This window comes from Trichogramma pretiosum, unplaced genomic scaffold, assembly GCF_000599845.2.
Source record: "Trichogramma pretiosum strain Unisexual culture from Peru unplaced genomic scaffold, Tpre_2.0 scaffold24, whole genome shotgun sequence".
NCBI lineage: Eukaryota > Metazoa > Arthropoda > Insecta > Hymenoptera > Trichogrammatidae > Trichogramma > Trichogramma pretiosum.
This window is the reverse complement of record NW_019641611.1, coordinates 915,315-942,268: the sequence shown is the minus strand read 5'-3', so window position 1 is coordinate 942,268 and position 26,954 is coordinate 915,315. Positions and strand designations below refer to the sequence as shown.

The 26,954-nt window shown below is 44.1% G+C and overlaps 1 protein-coding gene across 1 annotated transcript in view; it reads right to left on the bottom strand.

The window, feature by feature from the left end:
- Positions 1 to 23,056, bottom strand: part of LOC106648146 (calcium-binding protein 4-like) — a 47,229-nt gene extending 24,173 nt beyond the window's left edge. Inside the window, exon 1 of the mRNA XM_023458663.1 lies at positions 22,439 to 23,056. Within this exon, the coding sequence (XP_023314431.1) occupies positions 22,439 to 22,441 (3 nt within the window). The 5' untranslated portion in view covers positions 22,442 to 23,056. The remainder of the gene's footprint in view (positions 1 to 22,438) is intronic.
- Between the last annotated feature and the right edge of the window lie 3,898 nt (positions 23,057 to 26,954).

Here is a 26,954-nt window from a genome sequence, read left to right as displayed (position 1 = left end):
AACAATACGCCAATTATTTTAGCTTGCCATATCTGCAGCTCGTTGTCAAGCGCGCGCCCGCTCGATGCATAGTTTTACCAAGTTTACGCGGTTTATAATCTTATGGAGGAAAGTTTTCCCAACCGAAACGCATCGCGCCTCTGCTGTGCTATCGATACTCGGTTAATTGTTACGCGCTCGATCTGATGCTCCCCGGCAACCGTATGATTTCCGTTTAGCCGCTGCGGCTGGCAAACAGCCCAACTTTGATTGTACATGAATAAGTGATCTATACGCGTGGCAAATATGAGTCGGTTGTAGCAGCTCGTGCGCCCCCACCTGTGCATTATTACACGATCGGCTACAAATGCGCTTTAAACTTTGATCGATTCTCATCTCTCTTGCGCGCGCACGGGGGCTCATTCGTTACGTCAAAAATTTTGTAAAACATCCGAGTAAACAGCATTATGGCTCGGCGCCGATACACAGATCGAGCTTGCAGCAACAGAGCGGAATTGCGCTCGGCAATGGCACGTGCCACTGAGCACGCGTTCACTTTTTTCGATTATTCGATCGGAAATCTGCGTACACTCGCTCGATGTACGCGTGTATACAAACGCGCGCGCCGAGAATCGAAGGAAAAATACACGCAGAGAAAGAGAGTCGTATACCTATCTGGTCGGGGATAACAAACGCGCGAGCATTCGTTATAGTCGGCTGCGAGCTTGCGAGAGCGGGTAGTAGCGCGCCGCGAATGCACACACACACGCAACGCAGGCAATCATTTCTTTGATCCGCGCGCGGCATATGAATTCGACGGGCCACATGCACGTGCTTCGCTACGTGTGTATAAAAATACACATTTGACAGCTGAGTACGCGCGCACGTCGTATACAAATAATGGTATAATGTATACACCGGCGTCACGTTTTCGATTGAACTTTTTTATTTTCACTCATCCGAAAGCTCGTCGCGTCTAAACAAACTGCACTTTTATTTCTGTATGGGGATGGGAAACGCAAACGTAGCTGCTCTTAGCAAAAGCTCGCTTGACAGAAATGGCAGAATGATTTTTCAAAAGCAAAACAACGAGTGAGCTGCGCGTTAGGTTCGCGATGTAGGTAACTTGACGCGTCGTACATAAATTGCAAAGATCGGCCACCTGTAGCCTACGGCAGCAGCAGCAGCAGCAGCCGATAGATTAACATCGAAGTACTGCACTAAACCTCCGAGTCGTTATTGTATGGCCTCTCCCGGGCGCGCTGCGGAATTTAACCGACTCAATAGCTTTTATACTTTTCCGCAGACGCTGATATGACTACACGCCAAGCTGCTGCTGCTACCTATGGCGAGGCTCAAATTCTATCAACGGCGCCGCGTGTGCGTCAATCGAATCAATCCGAGCTCGACGCAACCGAGCTTTTACATGTCCTAGCCGCCAAGCGTGTTGATGCATACTTGTTTCAAAGCAAACGTAGGAGGGAATTTCCTGCTCGTACTCGTTCTCATCACATCAGCGTGTCCTTTGTGGATTTATTTCATTATTTTTCCAAGCTCAAGCTAGCGTCAACACAAAGACTATCACACGACTACGCGTCTACCTCGTGCTGTAATCAAGCAAAAATTACACGTTCCTCAACTCGAACGCTGACGAAAATTTATCAAATTTCCCATATTCACGAGCACTAACGCACAGATTTAATCAGTTTTTGAAAACACCCCGACACTGTGAAGTATAATATCTTATATATTGAACAATAACGCGCTAAACGGCTGCTAGTCGCTGGAACAGAACATTTTCATAATTTCACAAGTATAGCGAGCGAGTCTGAATGCTATAATAACCATCACTAGGGAACATTGCAGAAATTAAGGAATCTGCCGAGGTTTGGAGAGAGAGAGAGAGATAGAGAAAAAGAGAGGGAAAAAAGAAAAGCATAGATGCGCCGAGATTTTCATTGGTACACGGCGGTGCGGGCGTTTCGTTAATTAAGGGTCGCAAGCTCGCGCGCAGTGATGTAGCGCGTTGCCGCAATCGCGATAATGGCTTTCGGGGCCCTCTTTACGGAATTAAAAAAGGCCAATGGTTGCCACGTGCAACGGAATATGCGCCAGCTCAAACGAATTCGGACTTTTGCTATACGAGATCGATATAGATATGCGCGCCGCAAGCTCGCGAGAGCTTTTTCATCTTTATAGCGCTGAATAAGCCCTGATGTCGCAGCGTGTTTTTGTTCCCTTTCACTCATTACATAAGACCATCAATCCTCGTTTATTCGCACCTTTTCTGACTCATTCATTCGAGGCCTCGAGCTTGCGCAGGCTCTTCCTTTTTTCCGCACCGCACAGTCTCTTTTGCCCTCGATTCTATCACGTATACATTCACCACATCGATTCTCGTGTTTGTGTAATTTGAATCTCTCGCGTTCTAATGATTAAAGTTAGCACAAAGTTTCGTGCGAATTTCATCGAAGACACTGCGAGCGTCTTTGGCCAATCAACCGAGCGCGAGAACTCTCTTATTAGCAATTTCCAATCACAGCTGCTGTGCCGCGCTTCGATGCAGCTTCCCTTGGAGCCAAAATCACTGCATATAGATTCGCGCGGATATCTTTGTTTTCCGAGGATAACGAAGCAAAAGTTTCTTGCCCCGGCATAAACGAATAATAGAAAATAACTTTTAATGAAAATGTAATGGTAACCGTTTTTTTTTTAATTTTTTTTATCCTTACAAATCGAAGTTTTGTATTCTAATCGAATTAATTGTTACAGCGTCGTAGTGCAATGGTGTGAAGTAGTAGCATCCATGTTGCACGCGCATTTCAATATTTGTTCAAAGTCTAGGCGCGAGATGAACGTGTTTAGTTTACAGCAGCTGGGGAAATACAATTCGTAAACAAATGTGCAATAGTTAATACGTACACATTAACTTGAGAAAACTGGCAAGTTTAAATTAGTTCTAAAGTGTTGCACCGAGTCTCGCGTAACTTGAAATAAGATAAAGTAATGCGAGTATTGCAAGTCGTCGTAGAGCGACCTATGGCAAGTTTCGTTTTATTACCTTATTTCCAGATAATGCAGATTCCATTTCGTACAATTTCAATGTGAGTCAAGTCGTTGCCGCTGCGCACACTGTGAAAATTCGAACGCACTCCCTCGTGAGCTCACCTTTTCCCGAAACTTCAATTTTCGCTACAAATACGAAATTTGGCCGATCGATGGTCGTTTACGCTCGGCACGCCAACGCGTATATGTCAATTGTCATTTCCGTTATCACACGCGCGCGCGTTTAATAAGCATCATCCGCGCGTCGAGCATCGACATTCATTTCCGAAGTCGTTTATGATCTCGAATCGATGAATATGCGATACCGCATTATATTTTGTCTCTGCTATCTTTTGATGTTTGTGCCGATGAGCGGCATATTTGCTATATGTCACGAAGCTAAAGTAAATTGGCTTGAAAATAAATAGAAACAGTTGATTATTATTGTGATTTTTTTTGTTGATAAAAAGTGACTGAGTATACATGCGGCTGACTACTGCAAACGGAAAAACAATTTCAAGCTCCCAGTAGATCTCGCCTCCCTGGGGATAAATCTGATTGCATTGTCCAGATGAAATTTCAGAATCGATAATCGGAATGTTTTGTAAATAAGAAAAAAGTCCTATGAATAAAGAAAGAAAGGGGATAAAGAAAAGGATCGCATCGCGCACATGCCCAAGCAAGTAATTCGTAATCTCGTCGGGTATTTTTTTGTCGGTTGTGATTTAAGCAGCGCGTGCTCGATTTGAAAAGCATCTCCCTCTCGAAATTTACGGCTTTTATGGAGGGCATAACTTTGTTTTTCTTTGCCACCTTCTCCATCATAGCCGTGGCCCTGCACGTACTCTACTTTGCGCGTCCGAATCTAATAATAAAGCTCGTGCGCGAACCAAGAGCGAAGCGCTTCATTCACGTTGATCGGACTAGCTGGCGGTGGCAGCGGCGGCCTCTTCTTTTTACTCCGCGATTTTATAGCTGCACTCGAACCATTCAGTAGCGAAAGCTAGCATAGCAATAACATCGCAGCAGCTCTCGCGTACTTGTATAGGCGATATCGAGAGCAGTTCCGTACGATCGAGTTTTTTTCGCTCAAAGCTCGCGCGCGCGCCTCGCGTACATACATATAGCCGTCTATGTACGACGACGACGACTCTTCAGTTCTCTTTTTTAAAGTGCCGTAGCTGCCGGCCATTCGACGCGCATCGCTTGTCTCGTTATACGCCTTCGAATGTGCAGTGCCTTGTACCTACCTATCGTCTGGACGCGCGCGCGACATTAGTCCGACTCTCTCTCTCCCTTGTGATCTTTTCTCGACCTTTAGAAATCTCGGCTCTTTGACCTCTCGACTCGCGCAAAAATTTCAAGCACCTGTTCAAAGCTGTAATAGCACGGCAAGGAGTACGGGTCGTGAGCTGCAGTCATACCTGCCAGGCATCCCTTAAAATTAGATAAAAGTCTTCTAGCCCGAGGAAAAGTCCGCGGGCGCAACGTCCTCGATAATAGCTCATTCGGTCGGAGCACACGCCAATCGATACGTCGCTAGGTGTAATTCTTTAAAAGCTTTTATTCCGATACAGTTAACGGGCGACACGAGACACGCCGAGTGAAAAAGCTCATTAACCCATCGATATCAGCCGTCATTCGCTCATACATTTTCGCTTTAATTTTCACACCTATAACACGAGGCCGTCAAACGGAAATATTTCCCAGAGATAATCGGCGTCTGCATCTCTAACAGCTTCGAGCGATATAAATGCAGCCGAGGAGATAAGAAACTATTCGGGCATCTGCAAACGCGCAAAGCAAATTTCAAGCGCAGACTCGTTTAGGCCTGCAGTCCCATGTACATATATTCTATCTCTCTCTGTCTCTCTGTCTCTCTCGCCGGTAAACTTTGATATATGAGTATAGACCTCGGTGTCGCAGCTCGTATGCACACGATGCCAGTTATATATAGGATGATAGTACGCACGTACGTACGCAAGCACATAGACGCGCTGCCGAGCTTTGTTTTCGTCATGAAGCTTAGAGCAGCAACAGCAGCAGCACACACATGTGAATGCAGTGGCTGGTCTGTGTATACGTGTGTTTATATGCTGCACGCGGCTGTATTATGGATCAGGCAGAGGCCCTTTATTATTCATCTCACTCTAAATGGCATAGGCCAATAGGCAGTGCAGAATGAGGGAGAGAGAGAGAGAGAGAGTCGGAGCGAGAGAGACAGACAAAGGCAAAGCAAAGCTCTGTTTACGTCGTGTAAATTGCGCTGATGTATACGTTTCCATCTAGTCCGCGTCTCTCTCTCTCTCTCTGAGTGTGAATGTCGCGTATGGCAGAAGTTCATCTAGAGATATTTTCCACGTATTGTTGTTCACCAGAGGAGGAGGAAGAAGATTCGTTGACTTTTTTTCTCGTATTCAGCGGCAATCAGTCCTGAGTGCGCCGCTACCGCCTGTCTCGGGGCAGCTTGCATATCGACCACGACATGTAAAAACATGCACCTCGTTGTGCATATATAATTTTTTATATAATAATGTTTAATTACGATCGTAACAAAGGTTAAGGAGAGATTTAATTACCGTTGGCAGGCCGGGGGTGGCTGTTTCCCCTTGAAATGTTAATAATGCTACGAGCGAAAGCTAACAGCGACTAACGCCTTCGTACATGTTTCAGTGGCGGATAACAATGTTGGACTCGCTGCAATACATTTTCAAATCCACACGGGTGTAGTTCACACAAATTAAGCCCGGAAACATTATAAATTTAGTTAAAAGGCTCAAGCAGTGGCACTGCCAGCCCTGGCACTGCGTGATGAAGCTAAGCCGCAACTTTGCGAGCTTCAATCCTCATAAGTACCCATGTGCGAATTAAAAATTGTATAAAAAAAAAACAACAAAAAAAAAGAGATAAAAAGAAGTCGAAACCGAGTCGATTTCAAGGTCTTTGGCAAATAGTCGTACGTATGTTTCAAAGGTAATTCACTTTCTTGTCAAGTAAATATGTATATACACAATTGGCAAAACTTTTAAACTCCATTTATTATGTACATTCAACGTTCAGCAAGACGGTGGAATTTCTTGAAACTCTAGCCTAGCAAAATTGGTCGTGCACGTTCGACTTTTCTATAACTCAATGATGGAAACTTGTGCACGATGCACTTCGTTAAAAGTACACACACACACACACACACACACACACACACACACACACGTGTACAGCGAAGATGGAAGTTAAAACAAACTGTAAAAGTATCGCTGCGAAGATCTTAGTTTATTATTGAAATATACCCAAGAGCTAATATCCAACATGAATTACTCATTCATGTTACATTAGAGGAAGTAAAGTTTGAAAAATAATTTCAATCTTTTTGCATATAAATACGTCAGTTCTGATACAGTTTAACGTTAAGCTCGCTGCTAACGATCGCCTTTTATTGTAATCATTTAAAATAGGCGATCTTGCTACTAATCCGATCTCGATAAAATGTATATATCTCAAGTCGTTCGGAAGCCCGGAGACGTATAGCAGACTCGCGACAAAAGATTAATTTTACAATGCGATAGCTTTCGTTATATCGTTCGAGGCAGAAGCCCTTGCCATAATCTCTCGACTCATAAATATCAACGAGCTCCTCGCGCCTGGCAAGTCGTATATAGCTTATTCGATGAATATATATCGTGTTTGCCGAAGTAGCAAAACTTCTCTCCCTCTCTCTCTCTCGGGCGCGCTGCAGAGAAGTTATCAATAAGACAATTCAGCCCAACACAACAGACCGCAAAACCCATTACTATATCTATCTACGTTATGCACACAAATATACACACGCGCTGGCTTCGTAAACATGTGCAGCTGCAGAAGCGAGAGAGAGGAAGTGCGAGAGCGCGAGCAAGGGAAAGAGAGGATTTGATGCGCCAGTTGCGGCCTGTATACATAACACAGAGTACACGCGGTACTTAATTGCCGTAACTCTTGTAGCGCGCATAAGAGCAGTTAGCCGAGCGTAGCTCCAGCTGCACACTCTGACCATGAATTCTGCGCTCGTGTCGGGGGACTCGCACTCTGCACTTTTTGCATGCTCGACTTTACTCGCTCGCCTAGATTCTTGAGACTCGAGACATAATTTTCAACTCCCCCAACTGCGTGGCCGCTTTCATCTCGTTTTAAACGGTCAAGTTGCGTAACAAAGTTACACTCAAGATTTCCCTCCCTCGTCAGCGTTAACGCATGCAAGCGCTCGAAAGCTCGGCCTCGTAAATGCGCGAATGCAAGAGATATTGACTTTTAAATGCGTCAGAAGCACCCTTTTTTCTCATCTGAATGAAATGGAAGGCTGCCTCTTTGAAAGTAGATCGTAATTAATGTCAAGATTTCTGCTGGGCGTGTTGCTCGATCGGAAACGTAGCTTTTAATGAAATCAGATTTTTCCGCTTACAACACGCATCGATGGACGCATGGCATGTCGAAGTAGATCGAGCCGATGACGAGCAGCTTATTTTTTAATTGGCCGTAATTTATTTAACTCTTCACCAGTCGGTAGTAGCAGGATTTTAATGCAATTTACACGTACAAAATCCGCAAACTTTTATTTGCTTTTTCTCTCTCCCTCCCTTCCTCTCTCTTTCCATCTCTTTCTCCCTCGACCTGTGTGTATTTTTCTTTATTTCAGTTCGAGGACTCGGCTGTTTGTTTAAGTAGTTCGCGCAACTTGCACAATGAATATAAAAGCGCGCGAGCTAGCATTTTAACATGGTATTCTCTTTTTACAAAAAAAAGCTTTCTCCTCGTACGCAGCCATTGTAATAAAGAAATATTCGAAAAATTTTCGCGCTTTATCCAATTTTGTGTGCTATAGTAACAAGATATTTCTGAACATTTTACTAAAATAATTATCATATGTGCGAGGAAATTTGAGAACAATTGGAATCAACTTTATCTTTGAGCCACCTCAGTTTTTAACCCGTACCGTTTTTTTTAAACATACTTCGCATTATATTATCCTTAACGCTGAAAAATTTTGATTAGTGACCACAGACATATTAGGTTTTCATGTCGTAAAAATGAGCAAGGTTCCGTAGCTGCAAAATCTAAAAAGAAAAAAATTAAAATATGCGTTGATATCAGATTAAAGCTGGTCACTATTGAAGCCACAGTCATTATCACATTAGATAAATTCTTCGCGTTCATAAAATGCTTTTACTCGTGTTATTTCCGTCAATTACTCAAAAATTCATGCTCTTCCGATACCATACACTAATTAAATGAAAAAAAGATGAGACACTTGGACGATTTCTTGATTACAAGCCTGGCATACGTATATAGGTAGTTCAGGCGAGCGTTGAAAAAATGTATTCACATGCAGGAGCAATAGCAGTGCACGGGCTCGATGCCAAGGCATATGCGAGTGACGAAGATGAGACAAGGTCGCTAACGAGCGAGAGCTCGAACACGGAATGAAAAAAAAACGAGCTCGAGTCGCGCAAAATAAACGAAGTCGTGTAAACTTGTCAATTAAAAGAGTCGGAATTAAAAGTGCTACTTTCTCTCTTTCACGATCCATTAAATCGTCCACCCCCTCGTGGCGCGCATGTATTCCGATAGACAGTGGCGGAGCGCAGAGCTGGCGTTGGAGTCTGCTCCAATTTCATCGATGCGCGCACTGCACCGCACATCTTATACAAACTTTCTTATCTCCTATTTTAACAAATTCCCATCTGCTACATCTTGAAATTCGATTCCTCGCCGTGTATACGTGTGCGTGAGTATAGATTGGCAGTGGTGTTGGGCAAGGTGGGGTACGTCAACTCGACACGGCGTCTCCGTCTAATTGTTGTAGGCGCGACGACGACGACGACGACGACGAGCGTCAAAGTGTCAGGCAACTCGTACGCGCTCGAGCACACCGAGTTTGTATGGCCTAACGACGAGTCGTACTACTTCCAGACCTGCCAAACGCGGCAATTCTCTCCCGAGCGCGTGAGCTAAACTCATCTTTGCTTAAACGAGTTTCTTAATATTGTTGCGCGTGCACACGTATAACCATAACGTCCGTTACAACCTTTAATTTTTCTAAGCAAGAAAAACTGCAGGCTACTTCTGCGCGAGCGAGGAACTTTTGCGCTCTCGGATAAGAGATGCCGCCGATGATTATTTTATATACAAAACCATAAAAACAATGCAAGTTGCTGTGGAAAAGGTCGCTTATCTGGAAAGAGGGAGGAGTTTTAACGCTACCTACTTGTTTTCCCTGGCGATTGTAAAAAGTTTTGGCACGGTGACGCGATTAACTCAACTTCTTTTGTATAAAAATCGAGAATAAAGTTTATACTGGCACGCATGTGTAATGTACATCGTCCGGGGTATCACGCACAGTATCGCATGTTTAAGGTCATCGCTGTGTGAAACGAACCTTATTGTTAAATGGTATTTGACGTTGTGGGGGGCTCAACGGCTGGCATACGATTAATATTACTGCCGCTTAAACACAGCTTGCAGTGTAATAAAGTTCGATACTACGTGAAATTGAAATTACACGACGATAATTGACCAGTTAATTAAATTTTAATCTCCCGTTTTGAAATATTTTTATTTTGTTGATTTCAAGCTCTCGCTTCGTGTTATCAATTCGAGAGAGAAAGAGAGAGATAGAGAGAGGCTTTCCAATTCCAGTGTATTACCACCAGAGCCATACGGAGCAGCCCGCGCGCACACCGAGTATTTACTCATTCACTTACAAGAACACGACGTTGAATAACTTATCGAAGCTCGCAAGTAGAATCGGTCTGATGGAGATCGATTCCCCGTCGTGGCAACGCAACTTTTCTCCCCTCCCCCCCGAACGAGCGTCTTTTATACCCGCGTTTACAAAGATTTATAGAGCTTTCGCTCGAGACTTGCCTTATACTCGTAATATAATTGCTTTTTTCTTCTGTAACTCTTTACATGCATTCGGTTCGCTTGTATATAGAGTTGGCGCTTGTATAGGGATGGATTTTTCTCGCTTTTTATCGGGGGGCCGACGTGCACGACTTACACGGCTACGGTAAAGATGAAACGATAATGTTTGTTCGCATGTTGAGGTAAAACATATACGGGCATTGTGTTTACGCTGACAGCAGGAGAAAATAAAGATTTTTCGGATAATTGCATATTCTATCTACGCATTATTCAATATTGACGATGTGCTTGAGAGACTGCGCGCAGAGGATACGCTCGAGGCGTTGTTTGAACAATTCCTGCCCAGCGTTAAAGGGAGCGTCGATCTTCTTGAGTAAACGCGCCAGTAAATAATTACACAAATTATTTGATGACATTGGCGCGTACTACATTCGAGTCTTGTTGTGGTTGGTTCCCGTTGAATTTCTCGAGCGAAAAATTCAAAGTTATGTATATAAAAGCAATTCGTAGCAAGTTTATGGCGCACATCTTGCGCATACAACTCGAGGCCGTACGCTTGTATGATCCAGCGGCGTTACTTCGCGCGGCCAGTCCGAACTTTTGCGAAACTCCTATAAATATGAACGAATTAGCTCTTTTCAGGGTTATTTATCGTTGGTACAAGTCATTGGATTATGAGGCCGCCGAACTTGCTAGCTCGCTCCACTCGTAAAGAGAAAGAGCCCGAGGTGACGAATCCATAAAGATGCTCGCCTCGGAGAAAGCCTTGCCCACCGAACGCAGCCAAGTTTGCAAGCTCCGAATCGATTGCCCGAGCTTTCGGTCCCGCGCTCGGTACTGGTCGCGAGCGAGTAGTATGCGGGCGCCAGCCGTCATGCAACGAGCGCGCATAGCAGTGGCGTGCGTCGCGGCAGCTTTCAGCTCGGCCAAAGTCAGCGGCGCGAGCGGTGATTTGCGACGGACGGATACGAGCCCTCGGGCGGTATCTTTTCACTTTCTCGGAAGTATTTGTGTACTGCTGGCGCCGCCAAAGGCCCGCACTGCACGCCTGGCCGAACTGCGCTACAGGGGAGAGGAGAGAGAGAGAGAGAGAGAGAGAGAAAGAGCGGAAGCCAGCCAGCGAAAAAAGTATTTGCCCCAAAAAACATAAGCAACGCGAAGCTCTTTGCTTTTACATCTGGGCGACTGAGGGTGTGTGTGTGTGTGACGTCAAAAGTCAAGTTGCGCGACGATTGCTCTCCTCGAGAAATGAAAAATTCCTCAAAATGAAAATTGCATAGGAGGAAAATTTCACTTTACGCCCTGAATTGGCGGTACAGTGCAGTCTCTTTGCGAGACATTGGATTAGATGAAAGATCAAAAACTATTACTCGTTGGCTGCAAATTTTATTCCACAACGACTGAAGAATATATAATTCATAGTTAGTCATACATGACTGTAAATTTTAAGAAAATTCTCTAGAAGCATCGTTGCGTACATAATAAAGTCATTACATCTTGGGTTATTTGAGAAAACAGAGCGAAACTTTTCTCATCTCCCAGCGATGTGTTTTTTTTAAGAACCCGTGCGTCGTTGCAAGGCAAAGAAGACAAATAAAGAGGCGGAGTTAAGATTTGTCGTGTCACGCTGCTACTTTTGACACTGCTAATTTTTGAGTGTCACACTCGTGCAACAGTGTCTAGCACTGCCTTTAGGAGTAGTAGTAGTAGCAGCAGCGAGAGGCCATTGTTCGCCGCTCGTACACATAGCTATGGGGTATAAAAGTTTCTTTATTCCACGCAGCTCTTTTCTACCCTATATATATTTTTTGCCGCTGCTCCTCCTCTTTTCTAGCCGGTATTATTGTACAGGCGTCTGAGCATACTCCGCGCACAGTGTGTATATAGTATATGTAAGGCACATCCACATTTAAATGTCAAACGCGCACAAAGCAACTAACTAAGCTTCCGGCGCGCGACTCGCGTGTAGCTGCTTCTGCTACACTTTTTTCTCGCTCTCTCTCTCTCTCCCAGCGCGCACATATCTGGGCCCCCGAGCTGCCTCGAGAACCTCGTTGGATTATGTAAAATTATGTACAGTTCGCCGAGACATTGCTCGACACATTCCCATAGCCCCGTATAGCTATGTATCCCACCCCAATTTATCCCCAAAGGGTAAACAGAAGCGTCTTAAGATGATAAAGCGCTCGGACGTGACCGGAAAGCTCGACGTACTTTTTCGACTTGTTCTTCTTTCGGGGAGCCGATCGTCAATTGGCATGCAAAACTTTATCTATTTCATTCGGGAGGATGGCGACGCGCGATCGATTCTAATTGGATGTATAGCCTCGGCGGAGTTGAAATTGTTCGGGCTTTTAAATTTCCGCCGATCGAAGAGTACCGAAAATCGATCAAAGTTACATTATACATCGGAGGCGGCTGCAGCATGGGTTCTGTCACTCTCTTGCCTTCACCTTTGATTCGTTATATACTTGTTGCAATTCACGAATCGTCCCCCGATGCCCTACACTTTCCAAAGATTTCACGCTGCTGCCGTATGTAAGCATATTGATAGCTACTAGTCGCCCGAGTTCAAAAGGAAACTTTGGGAGTCACGCGCTCCGCTCATTCGCAGTGTTTGCAACTTTCTGCAAGAGCGAGAGAGAGGGAAATGCAGAACTTGAGTTCACACCGGCGAGTGACCTCTATATCCTTATAGCTTTTGCTTCTCATGTATACATCTTTTGGAGAATGTTATATATATACTGATCAAAGCCGCGTGTATACGCAAGAAATTACGCGCCTCGAGTGCGTCGTTATAATGCATCACTCGTAATCAAGAAAATTAAATCCGAACGGCAGTTTCCTCGCTGCTGCTGCATCGAGGATTAAAAAAATGCGAAGAAGCGAGTATCACTCGCGTGCTTAACGACGATCCACTTCTTGGCTCCGCGACACGGAATTAGAAGCGACGGTGACGCATACGCTGTATATAGACGAGTCGAGACAATACACATCGTGCATGCATAGCATGAAAATCCTGGCAAATCTTGGCTGAGGGGCTGCTGCTGCCGCCTCTTGTTTTTAGCCTGGCGCCCGGCGAGAGATCACTCTGCGTTCTGCAGTATACCGTTGATGATGACACGACGAGGCTCTCGCGTTGAAATTTTCATACTTACTCGCGCTCGCTGCTACGCGGTCGAGGTTGACTGTCTAATGAAGCGGCTCCGCTATGCGCCGCCGCGTATACGTATACAGCTCGTGCCACACATACTCCTAGTTGTGCGCGATATATTTTATCAGGCTTTTCTCGGAGCTTTTGACGATGCAGCTGAATATTAAAACGAGCGAGTGCGAGAGGCGCTTCGCGTGTGTGGGCTTGTTTTTGTTGCGTGCTTCTGTCAAATATTATGCGCGCCAAATCCACGCGCGCGCGCGCGACTCAATATTTATGAAGTCAAATATTGCTGGTCGAAATTCGAGCGGGTACTTTGTCGAAGCTCGCGCGTACGCGTGCGAATTACTTTACTCATATATTAGGTGAAATTTTGAGCGGAAAAGAAAAGTTGAGAAATGCCGCTCGCGCGAGTGTGTGTGTGTGTACAGTGGAAGCTAGACGAAACTTATTCGAGAGCTATTTCAAGCCACATAAACCTCCTATATGCTCTCCAAGTAAGTTGGGGAGAAAAAGTCAGCGAATCATTGCGTCGTAATTTCTTGGCCGACGCGTTGTTTTTACCTCGGAGCAGGACAAGTTTTCATCACTTGACTCGTCGATATCTCACGCGTGCTCGCGATCCCATCCAAAGCAGACGTAAAAATGAAAAGCAAACAACTGCAGGGCCAAGAGAGGCAGCGCTCGCATACGCTTCAATTTAGAGCCCATCAAAACGGCAAATGAGTTGGAGTGCGCTGCTCCAGCACTAGGCACGCGCCTATACGTACGGGGCGCTACACGGTAAAAGCAGTTAGAGAAACGCGAGCGAGCGGCAGGCGCGATTGTTCGGATGATACGCGCCTCATGCATACCAAAAGCTCCGTTTCCTGCCGCAGCGCAGCCCAAGTGCGTGAGCGCGTATAATGGACTCTCATTTTTCAATTCAACCGAGAACGCTTTGATGGATACGCCATTGGCAATGCGGCGCGTCTATGGGCTCTTTTTTTATTTTGGCTCGCGACGCGTGTGCATATATGCACGATCTTTCGCAAGTTCAATGATAAAAATTCCAGCTCACGCGACGACGTGTCAATTTTATCGCCGCCGCCGCCGTTGCAGCTGCTGCTGCTGCTGCCACGGAAAAGCTCGTTATTTTTTTTTTAGCTTTTAACATTTTTCATCTCATTTCCCGAGTTTTCGTACTCGTAGACATTGGCCGAGTGTCGAATATGGAATGAACGAGCTACACTCATGCAGTTCTTCGTCTTTATGAAAAAGTCGTGAAATTGAGTTTTTGGATGGCAGAAACTTTATCGTATGCGGACACGATTAGCGTCTAATAAGAAGAAAGCGCGAGGCAGGGAGCATTATTCGCCCTTTATGTATAAAAAGCCACTGAATCTCGTATCACCCGGGGGGGAAAAAAGATCCAAAGCACGCGGGGGGCTGCCGATCTTGCTCCGCTTTCAATATCCAACGGCTGTGCACGCGTGCATGTATCGATAAGCCTTTGATTCGCGCACAAGAGATCCCACACTGGCGCAAAGTCAAACGATTTCGATACACGAATATGTTCTCTCACTTTTTTCATCTCTCCCCAAAGATTACGCAACGTATTTGAATTTTTCAACGTCGGTTTCGACCCCTTTGGCCGCCGGTCTAGCCCAGGTGCCGCTATAGTCTTTATTGCAAGGTAAACGCACGCTCAAAGCTACGGCAGCTTTTTTGCGCCACGGTGTCGTTCGAACGACATCGATAATAACGGCCACTTCAATTCGACTGACTCGATTCGCCCGCGAGCTTTTCAATTAACTTACCCATGTAATTGTCAATCAAGAGTGAAAAACGCGCGTGTAATCTAACGAGGCCACAATCACTCGAATAGACGTGCCAAAAAGTTGCCAACAAGCGAGCGAGATAACTTTGGGCCGCACTACTCGGTATCTTATGACCGATACGTGACGCACTTTAAAAGCTCGTCGTTGTCGTAGTCGTCCAAGATCTTTCTCGCTCTCGTGTATCAAGGACAGGAAACTCGAGACTTGAGCATCTTCCCCAGTGCCTTTGCTTATTAAGGACTTTCTCGCTGTGCAAACGAGTTAAGAAGTACACGCACACGCTGTCGACATCGTTTTGTGTTTTAACTAAGCCGCCTTAGCTTTATCTTGGCCCCGAATTATCCCCAAACACCGCGTCTATATATAATGTACATGTTCCGCCCGCATTTGTCGAAATTCCCTGGAGAGCAACTGTGTGGTGCGTCGCCACCAATGTATTTAGACCTTACGTGCGAAGAATCGAGCTCGAGAGAAATGTATCGAGTCGATTCGGATCGCAATGAATGAAAAAAAAACCCGCGCGCTACCGAGTCGAGATAATGATTAATGCCCCGAGATCTTACTGCCACGGAATAATGGAATATTCAATTATTCGAGACTTCATTTCACGACGATCTCCGGCTCTCTCGCGCGCGCGAGCTTTGTTATAGCCCAAAGCATCGAATTAAAATCGATTCGAGCTGCTAGTCTATTATGTCGCGTGCAGCAGTGCGGGATCAATCGATTTTCTGTGATGGTATAAATTTTCATAAAAAAAATAAAAAAAGAATTATGCAACAAAAATAGTCTTCTTCTTTTACAGTCGTAATAAAAGAGCCGCAAACCTTTATTCACTGGTGCATAAAAAAACAATACCTAGCGCGAGAGAAATGAATATGAAAATAACGATATTCCGTTGAAGTCGATCAATTTGGCACCGGCACGCCATTAGTTGCGAAATCTCGAATACGTGAAATTTCTCATCTACCTAATCGCAATTTAAAAGTCGAGATTCATACGGCGGCGGGGAAGCGCATATATATAGGTGCGAAACGCTTTCGACCTGAATTTTACCTTTCTTCTTTTTACTCCACCCACACAGTGCACGTGCACGTACACACTCGCACACAGACACAAACTCATACAAATCCATTCAACGTACTATTTACGAGATCGTTGGCGCGCGAGATTCAAAAAAAAAAAAAACTGTCGACAGAACCGCTCCTCCGTCCGGTGCCGCGGAGCTATATTATATGCTTCGTTCCTCTTCTTCTTCTCTATTCACGATGATTCTCGAAAGACGGATGCTTCGGTGGGTGCGATATGTGTGTGTCTGCGAGGCGAGAAAAGAGAGCAGTCGCTAAACAGCGTCGGCGCGCACGCGAGCGAAGAAATAGGCGCAGTTCAGAGATTTGATGTATCTCTCTCTCTCCCTCGCTCTTTCCCTCCTCGTGCCTGCTTGCTCGCTTTCCACCACCCTCGGCACTGTCGCCGCGCCTCACCTTTATCGTCGCTCGTCGCAAAGAAAAAAATGTCTCTTTTTATCTCGCCTTAACCCGTAGATGTGTTACGCATTCTCTCTTTTGCTGTACGTGCGGCTGCGGCTGTTGTGTATATAAGTGCGCATTGGAGAAATTAAGGATGACGCGAGCGAGTTTGTGGTACTTTATCGTGGCTCGATTTTCGCTGACGTTGTCCTTTGTCAAAGTCACAAAAATCAGCGATCGACAAGGCTCGCGCGCGTTCACTCGAATGAAAGCTCCAGGCGAGAGACGCAATTTTTCCAAGCTGTACATCTTTATAAAAACGTTCGCGCTAGCTGCATGCAGCACTCCTTGCAAAATATGTATTTCGACGAAGTTAACTTTATCAAAGCTCGAGCAACACTGGTCGAAAACTTTGATTAAGTTTCGAGCGTGAATGCGCGTATGAAATTGTCTTTTACCGTGTGCAAAACAGACAAAAAAAAAAATAAAAGACTTTACCCAAGAAAAGAACACGCATCAGTTTTTTGTCTTTCTCTTAGGGCTCTTTTCGCAGGACTTTATTCATTCTTTCTGCTCAGTTCACAAAGTTGAAAAGAATAATTCGATTAAAGCAATACAGAAAAATTGTCGACGAAGAGAAGATATTGATTTAATCCTTTCAACTTCATTTCCTCTTTCAACTTTTATTTTATTTGATACGTACAGTTATCAGTGCCCCCAACAATCGTACAAGTTTCTAATCAAATTTGTGTAGCATGAAATACGTATTTCGACAATCTTACATCAATCTGAACAATTTTTATGGAAATATCAAGCATTTGTCGATAAACATTCCCAGTAGATTAGTTAACCCAGAGCAAAAGGAGTGAAACTAGCTATTTCAAAGTTCAGCAGAGATGGATACACACACAAGTGGCTACACTAGAATCCTCGTGCAGCAAAGAGGCAGCAGCAGCAGCAGCAGCAGCTCCAGTCAAGAAACTTGCGCGCTATTGTCGATCTCTCAAGTAGATGAATGCGCTGACCCATGAGAATTAGCTGCACACACAAGAGTTGCGCTCGCGCGACTAACAAGTGTATAGATATACGTTTTATCCCGAACTTATCGCGTCTCGCTATATATATAAGCAGTGAGGGCGATTCGAGCGCATAGCAGTGAGTTATTGGTTTGATTGTCGACGCGCGCCCTAAGCTTCGCGCGTGTTTATTCACAGACTACAAGCACCGATGCCTTCTGCCTCTTCGCGACGGAAAACTTCCTTATACCGAGATAAGTCCGTATGAGCTATCGCGAATTCAGTACAGCGCGCGCGGATATATAGCTTCAAAAAGGGATTTTATAACTCCGTGAGTCGTGAAAAGGTGAGAAAAGAAGATTTCCCGCCAATGGAAAGTATCTTGCCGGCGATGCTTTATTCGACGATAGAGCAAGTATTTTTTTTCTTTTCATTTTTTTTCGTTCGTGGTCAGAACACCGAGAGGGAGAGAGAGGAAGGGAGCTGAGAATCGCGGCTTTGTTTTTGCAGGAATTACATAGGATGTGTTCTCGCGTCTCTTAGTTTACTTTGAAAAATACAAGTTTTTGCTGATAAGAGGCGCACACGCCTCTGTCTTGACAAAATGCTTCTCGAGTTTCTCCGAGTTACTTGGATTTCCAGATGAAAAAAGCATCTTCACAAATCGTAAATTTTCTCGATGCAACGAATGAAAGGAGTGTCAACTTCGTGTAAGCTGTTAACTGCCTCTGGCCATTTTTATAGATAAATTAATTTTTTATCGCCAAGCTAGATTAAACATTTATCATTATTCTAGCTTTTAACGAGTCAACAACTTATTTATCCAATAGCGAAAAGAAATGTTTATATTGAAAATGATTTTTTTTTTCATAAAAGTGGGTGACACACAGTTTTAATTAAACTTATACGTTGTGCAGGTATTTTAAGAATTCAAAGAATGTGATTTAATAGACATTTATCAAACTTGGTGGAATGACTGCGAGATAATATTTATATAGTATTTTTTATGGAACTCGAATGAGTGGAGTAAATCAAAAAGTCTGAAATTATTTTTCGAATTTAACGAGTAATTGCCCCGGAATTTGTCCAATTTTTATTTGACCTTTTAGAGTTCGCACTGTGGTGGACATGGAAAGTGTAGTATTTAATTTCTCCGAGGACTCGTTGAATTTTTTTTCTTTGAGTTAAAAATCGAGCTTGCAGCTAAACCTACGTACGTGGCTTTCAACGCTTTTACGCATACATGCGCGACTTTTAAGAAAATTGTTTGGGCGTCGATTCTAAGTAAAAAGTTTGCCACGAGACGCCAAGTTGCTACTTTTGTATTAAAAAAAAATAAAAAATAAACGAAATCAGCTTCAAGGTTCAAATAGTCAATAGACAAGCAAAGTTGTACGAACTTCCGACTAGACAATTATCATCGAAAGTATCGATAATTGCACTCGCATGCAGCAATGACCCACTCGTACTGCCACAACCACACACACCCACACATACTGGAGAGCTACAACTTACCGTATAATCTCGCTCGTTCTCGATTCACTTTTTGCATTCTTTCATTTTTTCGACGATCAATACTACTATATAACGAAGAGAAATACGACGGTAGTAAGGTTTTCATTAAACGATGCACTAGACTCATTTACGAGAAAGTAGGGAGCGTACACGTGTTGATTGCACTGCAGTCAGTGATTATTAAGATAAATAATCGCGTGGCTCTGGGGATGAAACGAAGCCGGAGAGTAATATATAGGAAAACGATGAATTTTCTTGCGATATCACTCCATGCATGACAATTCCTGATTGCTAGAGCTTGATAATTGCACGAAAATACAACATAGCAATTTCGAGCAACCTTATACTACTCATACTGATTTAGGAAGCATACATTTTCCGGATATTTTTAGTCAAAACAAATTCAACTAAAGATTTCCAGCCGACGCGTTTGTCGTGAAGTTTATTTCGACGAATTGTACGGAGCTAAATTGGCATTTCAAAAGCTTACAAAGACTCGAACGTTATATATAGGAAACTAGCATGAGCTCAATTGTACTGTTTTCATTGTAGCAGTTGAAACATTTAGAAAATGTTCAATTACCTTCACCACACAATTGAATACTTCACGACTAAAGCAAATATTATTCTTTAAGTATTTGAATCTAATGAGCTTTTAAATTAAGAATTTCACTTTTTAATGGGCGCGTTGGGCAGGTTGAGGCAGAAATATCAGTGCAAAAAATTGCTACGCTGGACGATCGTGATCTTGCCGCAGCGCACGCGTTCGATGTGGGACTCGGACGCCTGGCCGAGCTCTCTAGAGGGGAGGCAAAAAGAGAAGGAGAGGCACTGAAATCAAACATAACCGCATCCTGCTACTGTGATGATCGTCGAGAGGTCGGCTGTGTGTTGTCGATGCGCTTTTTGCTGCGAGCGTCGAGAAATTCTTCTGACGAAGAATCGAACACGAAAAAAAAGAAGAAAAGGTAAAACAAGTCGAGTTTCGCGTGCCGACTGATTGGCTTCTTTTGTTATGGATTTTTTCAATGTTTCGGCCTCTCTTTCTGTGCCGAAGCTTTTAAGCTCGTGTATGTTTGCATGCAGACGCGGTACACGAAATACCTCAATGCCATTGACCATATCGATTCGAACGGCGAGCCTTTGCAATCGGATTCTATAAAAATCGTAATTTTTCGCGATCGAGATTACGGACAGATGGAAAAGCACATTTGTAAAGCACAATTACCGAGCACGTCTTGATACATATAAAAGAGGAACTACCGATGAGTTGGAAGCGACAGTGATATAAAATCGTGTTTACATTAATATTTTACGCGCTCACCGCACTTGTAACTAAAAGTAAAATAAAACTCGTCGCTGCTGGCGCGCGTCGCGTCGCGCAACGTCGGAACAGTTTTTAATCCTTTGTATTATACCGCAGGAGCAGCAGCAGCAGTGGCTGGTACACAGCGCGCGCTTATGCCGTGTACGCGTCGCATTTAATCAGACACTTTATGTATTCTCAAGTTGCGAATTTCCTTCTGTTTGACTCTAATTGGGTCATCATGATCCCCCTCGGTGGGCGAATTTCTATCCGCCAACTGCTAACCAAAAAGTTTTATCTTAAACAATTTATGAAACTTCCCACTATGAAGCTCTCATGGAAATTCATTAAAATTTTTTCTGCCCCTACGCGAGCCTGAAAGTTGCCGTTTTAACGAACAGCAACAGTAGCAGCTAGCGGCATTGTCTACAAGATCAGAGCTCGGTTGTGCATAAAACAATATCTCTCTAACATTCGCGTGTGGCGCTTATGAGACTTTGAAGCGGAAATCAAAGGTGTATTTTGCTACCGTACTGCCAGGCTGCACCACTAGACGACGAGAGCTCGTGTCGCGCACAATGCGTTTATGTGCATACGGAATGGCAGATGTCGCTCGTTGATTTCGGAAGCACTCCGAGTGTCTCGTAAACGCCAAGCGTCAGGTCCTTTCAGGCCCGCGATATATACACTCCTATCCCTAGTCGCAATCTCGGCTCGCGCGCTGTTTATTTCGAGCACAAAAGAAGCCGAGCAAACGTTTTATACATGCTCCAGCCGTTCGCGAGATGCTTCCAAGTTGACATTCGAAGCGTGACGAACTTGGATTAATTTTAAAACGACGCTAATGTAAAGTGCGTACAGTTATACATACGTACAGACATCGGTCGATTCGCCTGACGTGCACGTCAAAGACCCATATTCATATGCATGTATTCCTTTTGACGAGCAGAAAGTCTCTCAGCGCATTTTCTATAAGGTTTCAATCGGTCGACTGCCTCTGCGTGCTCCGCAACTTCTTAGATACATCCGACTAAAAGGATGTCATGCAGAGTTGGCTGGCCGGAGTCTTACAACTCTCGCGAACGAATAAACGACCGTCGCGCGGAATATTACGTGATTGAGCTTTTAGAAAATTTATACGAGTCAAATAAACACGCGCCCCTTGAGAGAGAGATATGTGTGTTTGCGCGCGCTGTCGAACTGCCTTGTTTTTAAGCATAAATACACGAAAGCTTCGGGAGCTTTTTTTTGTGCTTTCACCCCATTGTGGCGCGTGCAGTAATAACTGTAGCAGTTGCGCAAACAATGTATATACTACAACAGCCTCAATAGTTATATAAGAAATGCCTGTTTTTTTTTCTTTTTTTTTTCAAGTTTCGCGATCGTGTCTGTTTTTGGCGATTGCCATCGGCAAACCCCCGTCTCTGCACACAAAAGCTAAAATGTCGCGAAATAAAAATGAAGACTGCGTTTTCAGTACAATGCCAGGTAAGAGCGATTTCGAATACGCGAGAACCGATGATTATCTGAACTTTTTTTTACACACGCGTGTAAATTTTATGTAACCACGCAAGTACCCGTAGTAAAACGTGCGAAATCGTGGAGAATCAACTAGATCGAATACTTTAGTCTGCGAAATACTCCCAACACATACATTTTAAAGGGGGAAATGAGAGTAAAAAAAGCTCCTACTGGAGGGCATATTTAATTTACTTATTCATGGCATGCAAAAATGTGAATAAAAGTTGTAAATTAGTGTGTAAAAATAATGAAACATAGATACGCGTTTATTTTTGCATTTTTCAATATTCGTGTTAAAATAAGTGAAGAAAGTAGTCAAATTATCGTTTTATTGCTAATATCGATAGTATTTATGACTTGATGTATAAAATTAAGGAAGAAACCTGAGCGAGATTTCACCCGACTGGTTTATCGTGATGATTATGATAATGTACCCAATTAATTACTAACCAATCTAATTTGCTTCTGATTTTTGAAAAAGAAACGAGGTAATGAAATAACTCATTGCACTCATTTAATTATCCACAAAATTATTTGGTTAATTTGAAATTCTCGAAACGTTGTGACTGCGCCGGCAGCGAATACAGTACATTCGAACGCGTAATTATTCCCAAACAGTTTCGTGCTGCTTGAGCGCGCGCGGTCAACGCTTGAAAAATGTTAAAAAAAAGAAACCTTCGGCAAATAAAATGGAAATAAAATGCAAATGTATCGGGGCTCACCATGAGCAGCTTGACCTTGTTAACCAGGGGCGATGTGGTGATGAACTTGTTGAAGGCCGTGACGATTTTGCCCTCCAACCTGTCCTGAGGCTGGGGGCCTCCCGGTTGGGCGCATCCGGGCCCGATGACGCCGCTGCCTCCGCCGCTAGCCGCCGCTACCTCGTACGCCGCGGCCTGCGACTGCTCCTCCTCCTGCGGGCTGTCTTGCCGATGCTGCTTGCGCGACCACAGCACAGCACGTTGCCGACGTCGCCTGCGACGTCGCCCAAACTGGCCGCGACTTTTGACTTGAATTTTTCTTTCGAAATTTTCCTCCCTCGACTCTCAGGCCCGCGCGCGCACTCGTACCCGTATGGCGAGCCTATCGCATGCGGGTGCTCGATTTATATCCGATTTCTCTCGCCGAATATTGGCAACGCGCCGTTAATACCGATTAAGAGGTACGCGCACTGCGATGTACGAGGCTGCTGCAGTTTCACTGGGCACTGATATCTCGAAGGAGACTCGGAACGAGCTTCACCTGGCGCACTCGGAATTACCCCCTGGCGAAAGAAAAAGATCACAGCTGCGCGCGACGAGGAGACAGGTGTGTGGGTGTATGCACACGCAGGATGATGATCGGCACAGGTCGCGAACTCGACTGCTGCGAGCCGTAGCGACTCCATCCACGGATGCTGGGAGTGAATCTGCTGCGCGGCGCGTGTATATACGCGGTAAGGGTGCTGCAGGCCAAGGGGCGTCTGCGCGCCGCTATATACATATTATATATCGTACACACGCGGGGCTATGAACCTCCGCTACTGAGCGAGCGAGCGAGAGAGAGAGAGAGAACGGACAGTGAGCAGCTTGTACTGGCCTATGTATGAACCTGTCTCGTGCTCTGGATAATATTGTACCTATGGACTCGAGAGCAGCGGCACTTCTTTAACTCGTGTTTTATGCGCCGTTATAAGGCTGGACGACGACGACGACGAAAAAACCTCCTTGACGATGTAATTTATACACGCTGGGCGGGAAGAAGCGAGGACGCGCTATGCGGCATGCCGAGGCAGTTTGTCATCGTTGCGATGATCGCTCTCGGGGCGCCTTTATCCCCCTACACCTATAATCCACGACGTTTCCGATTTTACTCGCATTAGGGCTCATCCTCGCGCGCCTCCGCTGCTACTGCCTGTACGTACTTTTTTACCGGTTAAACGTTCGGCGAGATATATTTACTCGCGACGATGAACAAAAAGGTACGCGCACTTACTCACTCCTGATTAATTCCAACATCTTATGTTCCATCTTGTATGCATGTGTACCTAACGTCAAAGGTGTTATCTTAACAAGTTACATTTACTCAGCCTAGTATACTCTAATGAGCAGACACACACACACATGCTCACCTATATACACAGTCAAGCCATTTTGTACTCAAAGCTAAAGGTATATATGAACGCTTGAAAGTGCAACTCGATATATTAGTCGGGGGGCCACTGACATGAAGCTTCCACAGACTATAATATACGTTTGATAATGTTATACAATTTATCGAACGCGCATCCTAATTTTCTATTGATTAAGGAAAAATATGGACGTATTATACGCTAAAAGGATCGAGCGTAATATCTAAATAACTTACAACAATCCGCATTGTTACTTTGATCATGTGGAAATGTTCCAAACAATATATAGCATTGTTAAGCTCGAATCATTGAATTATTTTGGTTAATATCGAATAAGTAGTAGCATTGCTGCTCTTACGCGTTTATTATTGAAATTTCATATATCTCGAAAGCTCTAATGAACAGCAAAATTGCGAAAACTTGTAAGGGCCCCTGATCATGACGGATGTACAATACGCGTGTACATGTATCGGTATTTATGCTCGCTTTCGATTGAATTGATGCTTGCCCCGGAGAAAATTCGCTACTTCGTGTTTTTTTTTCCAACTCGCATATACGAGCAGTGTTCATCCAAAGTTTGTCAAAGGCAAACGAGCGAGTAAATATAATATTTGCAGTCATTGCAGCGTACAGCATAACGTTTAATGCATTGAAAAGTTAAAAGATTTAATTATGCTGAATAAATTTATATATGAGTTGTAACTATTGCATGTCATTACCGACAACAAAAATACATCTAACAGAGAGGCAAACGAGCTCGCATCGCCGAGTAGACGCGTGCACATAAAGTTTTTCTCCCAAATAACTCAAACGATTCGAATGCCGCCATAAAAGTTTCGCTGTCAATGCACACGCGTGTAAAATATGTTTAGGGACAACGAAACAAAACTTATTCGACTGATTTCACAGTTGCACGAGTCTCGCGTAATTTCATTTCTGCGCGCTACTCTTTTTCATTTCCGTCAGAATTCAGCGAAGATTCGAACAAGTGGAACAGGTCTCGGGGAAAAAAAATTGATTCGCTGTATCGGCTGCTTTCTTTAGATTGAGATTTTTCGACGGTGCAACGAGAACTGGAAATTAAAAGGGTAGGCGAAGCTATGTTGTGCGCAGTATACACATCAGAGTGAACAAAAGGTTTAGTTATACTTGCGCGCATGCCGAGCTCGTGTCGAACTATTTGAGCTATTATCGAGATCATCGCTCGCGCACACGTGCAAATTCTCGAATGCTTAAGGAAGAATGGTTAAAGTTGGTTGTTGCGCAGTACGTATACGCGTATTATGCATGCACGTATATACGCGGCAAACAGGCGCGTAACTTATACGGGGATACATATTTATACACGTCGGGTTAATTACTTGAATATTTTTGGCCGCAAGTTCGGAGGAGGTAAATTTTCATCGGTTCACGAGCCGAGGCGTCGAGCTTGGCTCGAGCGAGCGTGTAAGTCGAGAGGAGGTGCATAAAATATATATAGGAGCTGGCGCAGGCTTGCTTCACTGCCGCTGTCAGGACTTGATATAAGATGATTTTCGGGGCGAGCTGTAACTTATTCGCGGCTCGTACGCACTTATATACACGTATATAAAGTTCCAAGTTCATTTGCATGAGGTCTAGGAGCATTCATGATGTAGACATTAGAGGATAACTTGCGTGACACATGCACTCGGCGGTGGCTGCTGCTGCTGCTACTCCTAAACTCCGCCAGGATGAGGGAAATAAAATTATCCTTCGTTGAAGTCTTGGCGCGCGCTCGCCCGAGTACCGTCTCGTGTACGCCCTTTTGCGAGGCACGTAAAAGTATATTTGTGAAAATATATAAGTATTTGGCGCGACGTGTGTGTACATTACATATACGTATACGTGAGGCCGTTGAGTTATTCTACCTGTATATAATTTGAATACACATGCACACGACATCGGAGCAGTGCAGCCAAGCAATCCGACGACGACGACGACGACGACGAGAGGAGAAAATTGACGAGTATAGCGAGTAATGCTCCGTCACGCGGATGATTCTCCTCTGCACCGCTACCTATATAGATAGCTGTAGCTATGCTATACTCTACGTACACACCATAGCAGCTGCCCCGGGTTATCAATTTGTCTGTCCTATTCCTTATCCTCTAGGCTGCCTCTGCCTCTGTATAAGCGCAAATATATACGCGCGCACGAGGCGCGAGTTCACGCACACGGGGGCTTCGGAAATGAGGCTCTAAAGTAAGTACGCGACTGTAACTTAATATAACGTTAATCAGATTTAGCCATTATTTATGACGTGTTGCTTACCTTTCTTTCCTTTTTTTCACAGTTGGTTCGTTGCCTTCGCCAAATTGCCACCTATGTTTAGATTTTTAATGAACTTGTTGAGCATAACGCGTCTGCCTCGGTGCCTTTTTAAGTATAAAATAAGAGCCCTACGTTCTTTTATATTTCATTCGTGATGCAAATTAATTGTTGCGCGAAAATAACTCCTACCCAGAGAAAGCTTATCGTTAAATTGATGATTTATTTTATCACTATTTTATTAGCTCTCGTAATAATTGGTTATTTCAAAATTTTGAACTTCAGTTCACCAGGCTCGTTATATCGTGATACTTTTTGCCAAGACAAGGACAAAAAATGAAACATAATTACACTCGGACTATTCTGCTTTTTTTTAATGTAAAACAAAAGAAAAGTTTGCATTGTTCGAGCTCGACTAAACCCTGCAGGCATAACAGTGTTTCGTTAGTTACCTGAAAAAAAACTTGCTTCCGATGCATTAACGACGCGCAGGACTTGTAAACATTCCTTTTATACTCTCATTATTCAAGATAAATTGATTTTTACGAGAATTCGACGTTACAGCTCCTCGTAATAAATTATAAAAGAAGTATGAAACGACTAGGCAAGGTATACCGTATGTAGCTCGATATGTGACACATGTAAGAGCAGTAAGGTTTTTTTAATAAAGTGCATGTTTCGATCTCTCAAAGCTTCCTTTTACGATCTTATTTATGGCGTAATTTCCGCGCCAATGGTCGCGTTTTGTTCGATGAAAAAGTCTTGATAAAGGTATCAATTATTTTCAATGCTCGACAATATACAAGGCTTTCGATTCAAAGACCCTTTAATCTGTTAAG